This window comes from Poecilia latipinna, unplaced genomic scaffold (assembly GCF_001443285.1).
Source record: "Poecilia latipinna isolate Pla-1442-1.1 unplaced genomic scaffold, P_latipinna-1.0 Scaffold1372, whole genome shotgun sequence".
Taxonomy (NCBI): domain Eukaryota; kingdom Metazoa; phylum Chordata; class Actinopteri; order Cyprinodontiformes; family Poeciliidae; genus Poecilia; species Poecilia latipinna.
Genome location: NW_015113988.1, coordinates 169,385 through 175,883, shown reverse-complemented (window position 1 = coordinate 175,883; position 6,499 = coordinate 169,385). Strand labels below are relative to the sequence as shown.

Here is a 6,499-nt window from a genome sequence, read left to right as displayed (position 1 = left end):
CATAAAGAGAAGTCTAAGACTAAATACATTAATACTAAAGCGTATACTTGTACTTTGGTATAGGCTGTTATTTTTTTTTTTTACTTATTTCTGTCACATAGTACTTAAAATATCTTCATCCACATACAACATAAGCCGATGCCATTGATTCATATCAGAATAAGATTCCTTCAGTTTCTTCCTTATGATGTTTTTTGTATCTACCTACGTCTGTAATGTTTAAGCAATTTCAACCATTTAAATATCAATATTTGCCCTTTTTTTTAGGACATGCAGGCTACAGCTTTTCTTATTTTAGAAAGTATCCTGACCATCACACTACCATGTTGATGTTTTTTGTTTGTTGTATTTTTTTTTTAAATAAATGCTATGTTAGTGTTACACCAGATGTAACATAAACCTCATCGTCTCAGTTCACAAGTAACTGCTCCTCAATTATACTATTTTCATAATACTATTAGATTCAACATATTGCATTACAACTGTATTATTGCAAAGAATGCAACAGTTGTAATTTTTACTAAGCTTTTTTGTTTTTTAATCAAACGGTAGTCTTGCTTCCAGCATTTCAGTCCACAAGGTGGCGCCACCTCCCAAATACTGATAAGTTTAATTATTTGTCTTACTAGCAAGTAATTCGTTGTGTTGAAAGAAAACTGCAATTATTTTTTGGAAACTTCTGGGTGTAGTCAAACCCAGCGATTTGCCCACTTCTGCAGTTGTTGTGATAGCCATAAAAAAATCAATAAGATGTTCCAAATAATAGAAATATCCTTTATTCTCCCACAATAGGGGGAATACACGTGTTTATCTCCAAATAGAATTTTTTCTGAAAAAAAGTAGTATGAAAAATGTATATTTTTCATTAATTTCATTAATTTGCATGTTTTCCCCAAACAGCCAAGCGGTGGTGTGTTTTGGGAGATTTTTCTGTGCTGATAGCAGAGAACATTGAGGAAGGGTGGGGGGAAAGTGAGAAGCAGATAAGAGGCCAGGGGGGAACGCTTGTGACAGTTTTCTTAAAGTTTGTTTTTGGAGTAGGCTCACTGTTTACTTATGGGTTAAGTGAATTGTTAGAGGATGGAGATTTCCAGTCAAAGCAGAGTCAGGAAATGTGTCTGCAGAGACACTTGAGTCTACATCAGACGCAGATGGGAGATAGGAATGCGGTCCTTTATTCAAATAAGCTGTTTAGACATGATGCGGCTTCGGACGTAACATTTAAAGGATGTTCTTTAAAATGCCTGAGTTTGAACATCTAAGAGATCCATCCTGACCACAGCATCACCGTCCACAATGACTGAAGATACTTGGATGATGCACAGAGCATTCAGAAAGTGTTCACGCTTTACTTTTCCCACATTTTGCTATGTTACAACCCTATCCCAAATGTTATTAAATTAATCTCTTTCCTCAAAATTGTACTCACTAATATCTCATTATGACAACAGAAAAACAGACAACCACGACAAATACACACTTGCATTCATATTCACAGCCTTTGCTTATTGATCATCCTTGAGATGTTTCTAAAAGATGGAGTGAACCTCCACCTTTTAGAAACATCAAATTCAGTTGATTGGATTTGATTTGTTAAAGTTCACACCTGTCCATATGAGGTACCATAGTTAACTGTGCAGGTCACAGGTCAAACACCAACCATGAAACCATAGGAATTGTTTCAAGACCTCTGAGACAGGATTGTCTTCAGACACAAATCTGGGGAAGGATCCAGAAACATTTCTGCTGCTTTGAAGGGTCCCAATGAGCTCAGCTGCCTCCGTCTTTGGTTGATGGAAGAAGTGTGGAACCATCAGGACTCTTCCTAGAGCTGGCCGTCTAAATTCAGCGACCGGAGAGGGAAGAGCATTAGTCAGAGAGGTGACCAAGAGCCCAATGGTCACTCTGTCAAAGCTCCAGCCTTCCTCTGTGGAGAGAGGAGAACCTTCCAGAAGGATAATCATCTCTGGAGCAATACACCAATCGGGTCTGGATGGTGAGAGGCCAGATGAAAGCCACTTTTTAATAAAACAAACATGGCTGCACATTGGGAGGCACCTGAAGGACTCTGACCAGGAGAAACGAAACAAAACAAAACGGTTCAATGTCCTCCAGGACAACGACCCAAAGCACAAGGCCAAGATTTCAAAGACTTCAGAACCACTCTGGGAATGTTCTGGAGGTGCCAAGCCAGCCCAGAGTCCAAACTTAATTAACTGAACATCTTTGGAGAGATCTGAAAATGCCGGCACAGAGGTCTCCATCCAACCTGAAGAAGAATGGACCAAACCGGTGGCATTATATTTAAAAACATGTTGAGACTGTAATTGATGTCAAAGCTGGATCAACAAAGTATTGAGCAACAGCTGTGAACACTTGCATAAATGTGATTACTTGGCGTTCTATTTTTAATAAATTAGCAAAAATCGTCATAATGAGGTTTTGGTGTGTAGAATTTTGAAGAAGGAGAATAACTTGATATCATTTGAAGGTGCGTGTGAATGCTTTTCGGATTGGACTGTATCTACCAAAACTTCATGGGAAAAGTGGCAAAGTGTGTTATACTTACAGATTTCAAATTAGATTAAATGCCCTTCAATTAGACTGTTTCTCCTTAAGTGAATCGGTTGGCACAGTCCGTCTTCATGAAGTCAGAGCTTAAAATCAGAGCGCTCCTTCACTTTTCTCTTGGAGAGGTGACAATCTGATGCCAGAGACACAGCCGTGATGCTTCACTGGCGAAGATCAGAGCAGGTCCTGCAGCCTGGTGTTTACCAGAACTGACCAGAGGAAGTCTGATAGCCATCTCACAGGATGTAACACTCTACTTTTTTCATCAGGGATCTCTCTATCTTTCTCCCTCTCATGCATGTGCATTTCTACATGCTTTCATGCATCGTGCAAGACAGTGACGCACGTATACGTTCACTGTCGGCTTGTCCTGATGTAACCCAGCAACACACACACGCACACACACACATTTTGTCTGCTTCTCAGCAGCGGTCTTTCCTATTGCCAATTGACCCTGAGGATTACAAGCCATAGGTCTCAGGGGCTAAAACAATTCAGACATGCACATGGCATCCTGTGATAGATCCAGTATTAACACCTGACACCTCGAAAACAGGAAAAAAGCCGGTAGACAGATGCACTGGGGTGTTTGGAGGTGGAGCATGAGCACGGCTATAAAAACCCTGAGAAGGAAGTCTTGGCTTCACTCTCATGAGAAGGGAGACCGCCTCCATCATGTCGTACTATGAGGTAAGCTTGGCTCAGCTGCACACCACAACTTTCAGAGAACTCTCACAAATCTGGGAATAAACCTTTCTTCATCTTCTATCGTGTGCCTTCAGCACGTCTACCTTGACTTCAACGACACAGGCTCTGGCTCTGGCTTCTGGGACGATGGAGAGAACCTGGAAGAGTCTTGCAATGTGGAGCACGGGATGACCGCCGAGCTTCATCGGGTCTTCTTACCCGTGGTCTACGCCATAATCTTCGTCTTGGGCATAACCGGAAACGGTCTGGTGGTCGTGGTGTTGGGCTGCCAGCGCAGGTGAGAGAGGACGGGAAAGCGGGAGCAGGTGCACTGAGAGATAAAATGAGTGCATTGATCAGATTGTTTCTATGCCTGCAGGTCAAAGTGCAGCCTGACAGACTGGTATCGACTCCATCTCTCTGCTGCCGACCTCCTCTTTGTTCTGGCACTTCCCTTCTGGGCAGTGGATGCAGCCTTGGATGACTGGCGTTTTGGAGGGGCCGCTTGCATCGGCGTGCACGTGATCTACACCGTCAACCTGTACGGCAGCGTGCTCATCCTGGCGTTCATCAGCCTGGACCGCTACTTGGCAGTGGTCCGAGCAACGGGCACAAACACCGGTGAGCTGAGGCAGCTGCTGGCACACAAGGCGGTTTATGTAGGTGAGTACCAAGCAGCAGATCAGCATTCTCCTTTACACCAAAACCAGAAGAGACATCTGAGGTCACCGTTGAAATGATAAAACAAGACAGAACGACAGACATTCATAAAAAATTTCTGACATTTGACTTGCTGGATGAAAAGTTTCATTGGGATGCCATTTGTAAAGCTAAACTGTATTTTTTTTTTTTTTTATTTTACTTTAACTAAATATTTACTTAGCACAATAAATATTAAATTTGGAGCAAAATTTTTAGTCTGAAAACTAAATATTTAGTTTGAAAGTTAAATTAATATTTTTAAATGTTTAAATATTTAATTTGTATGTAAATATTTAGTTAGCAAAATGAATATTTAATATGTAGCTAAATATCTATTTTGAGAAATACATGTTTTGCTCAGACTTACCATTTAGTTGGGAACTGAATGTCTAGCTTCCTAACTAAACATTTAATCTGAAAATATTAAATAGTAATTCACAAGCATATTTAATTTATGCTTGTGAATTAAATATTTTGGAACTATGACACTTAATAACTTAGGAAATGAATAATATAGTGGAAATATGACTTGAAAAAATAAACACATTTTTTGTCTGTATATAAACCAAATTATTGTTGTTATGTTAGGCCATAAGCCATTAAAAACCTTGGCAGAGACTGATGTAAACAGTTACATGATATGAGCATATATTCATATTTCACGCATGGCCTAGCGCTCACCATCTGTCAACTATCAGAGGGATTGAAAAAAACTCTAAACAAAACTAAGCTAATCAACATCCTCCTCCTACTTCCTGTCGTCTTCTTCGTCATTTTCACCAGTAATAACATCCGGCTGTTGACTAGGAAGCCAAGAAAGTGTTTCCATTGCAGTTTTACGAAATAGACCTATTTCGACGTGACTGGAAAAAAAAAAAAACAGCTCATCCTAGCACGATTTTTTAAAATTTTTATCGAAAACCGTGAGATTTCTCGAAAACGCTTTTTTCCATTAAGCAAATTAATTCTAGTCATTTCAATTTGCACACTTTTACGGTTAATGGAAACGCAGCTACTGGAGATGATGGTGCTATGATCCACAAACCCAAACGAGGTTCTGAAACCTCATTTTGTCCTCCTCTGCTCTACAGGTGCGTGGTTGCCTGCGACCCTGCTGGCCGTCCCAGATATGATATTTGCTCGGACTCAGGAAGGCGGAGAGGGCGCCACCGTGTGCCAGCGCTTCTACCCCGAAGAAAACGCCCCCGTCTGGGTGGCCGTCTTCCACCTTCAGCTGGTCCTGGTGGGCCTGGTGATCCCTGGTCTGGTCCTTCTTGTGTGCTACTGCGTCATCGTCTCCAGGCTGACCCGGCCAGGCCCGTTGGGGGGCCAGAGGCAGAAGCGGCGGGCGGTCAGGACCACGATCGCCTTGGTTCTCTGCTTCTTCATCTGCTGGCTCCCGTACGGAGCGGGGATCTCCGTGGACGCGCTGCTGCGTCTGGAGGTCCTGCCCCGCTGCTGCAGGCTGGAGGCGGCTCTGGGCGTGTGGTTGTCTGTGGCGGAGCCCATGGCGTTCGCACACTGCTGCCTAAACCCGCTGCTTTACGCGTTTCTGGGGGCCGGGTTCAAGAGCTCGGCCCGGAGGGCCCTGACTCTGAGTCGGGCCTCCAGTTTGAAGATTTTACCCTGGAGACGCAACGGGACTTCAATGACCCCCGAGACGGAATCCTCCAGTTTACATTCCAGCTAAGGTCTCTCCGAGCTGCGCTGCCTTCTGTACATATTATGTGATAATTGTAAGAAGGTTTAAAGAAATTATGAGAATAATGAGGTGCAGTCTGCTGGTCCATGACTTCTCCTCCTCTGTAGAGTTTCACTTGTAAATATTATTCATATATCTGTGTTTAGTGGCGCAAAAACAAAAAGGGCATGCACCATATTCCTTATGTAAAAATGATTTCTAGTCAGTATTTTCTGTATTTAACAGCTGTTGGTGCATGTGTAAATGATGTGATCTACTGCACATGCACTTTCTACACTTCAGAAAGTGCAAAGTTGCGCCCCTGCCTGTGTACATATTGTAACTTTGTACATGTTTGTAATAAAATATATAAAACCAAGTAATGAAAGTGTGTTTTTTTTTGTTTGTGCTTCCTGTTTGAAACTGATTGAATTCCCTGTTGTCCATTTGGTATCTCACAGCTAACGAATATTCTCATAATACCCATAAACATAGTTCCTGTCCTTCCAGAGTCTGGTACAGAGATGAGGAAACACATTTAAAATAAATACCAAAAAGTAGCAGGAAATGTGGAAATTAAAACTAAGCTTTATTTTCCTACCTGATCTCCCATTGATAGCTGCTCTTATCTCAAAGCTTCAAATCCCTAATTGCTCTTTGGAAATACTTGTGTTGTGCTTTGTGTAACCTGTGCTGTGAGGGAGAACTGGAGAATCACAGCCGAACATGCTAAGATGGATAAAAACGTGTTGCACTGATGATGTTTGATCTCATTGACCATCGTCCGTCCCTTTACGTTACTTGGTTAGCACTGAGCTGCATGGCATCTGGGTTCACTGATGCGGGGCAAAAGCAAGG

General features: G+C 42.1%; 1 protein-coding gene across 1 annotated transcript; it reads left to right on the top strand.

Moving 5' to 3' along the window:
- Positions 1-864: 864 nt before the first annotated feature.
- LOC106962105 (C-X-C chemokine receptor type 4-like) lies at positions 865-6,020 on the top strand. The gene is made up of 4 exons (XM_015056287.1): positions 865-3,261; positions 3,354-3,556; positions 3,638-3,921; positions 5,052-6,020. The coding sequence occupies exons 1-4, from the start codon at positions 3,223-3,225 to the stop codon at positions 5,648-5,650; spliced, it is 1,125 nt and encodes a 374-aa protein (XP_014911773.1). The 5' UTR covers positions 865-3,222; the 3' UTR covers positions 5,651-6,020.
- The last annotated feature ends 479 nt before the right edge of the window (positions 6,021-6,499 follow it).

Coding starts and splice junctions, on each gene's coding strand:
- LOC106962105 (XM_015056287.1), top strand. CDS start 3,223: ATGAGAAGGGAGACCGCCTCCATCATGTCGTACTATGAG. Junction 3,262..3,353: donor CCATCATGTCGTACTATGAG/GTAAGCTTGGCT, acceptor GTGTGCCTTCAG/CACGTCTACCTTGACTTCAA. Junction 3,922..5,051: donor ACACAAGGCGGTTTATGTAG/GTGAGTACCAAG, acceptor TCTGCTCTACAG/GTGCGTGGTTGCCTGCGACC.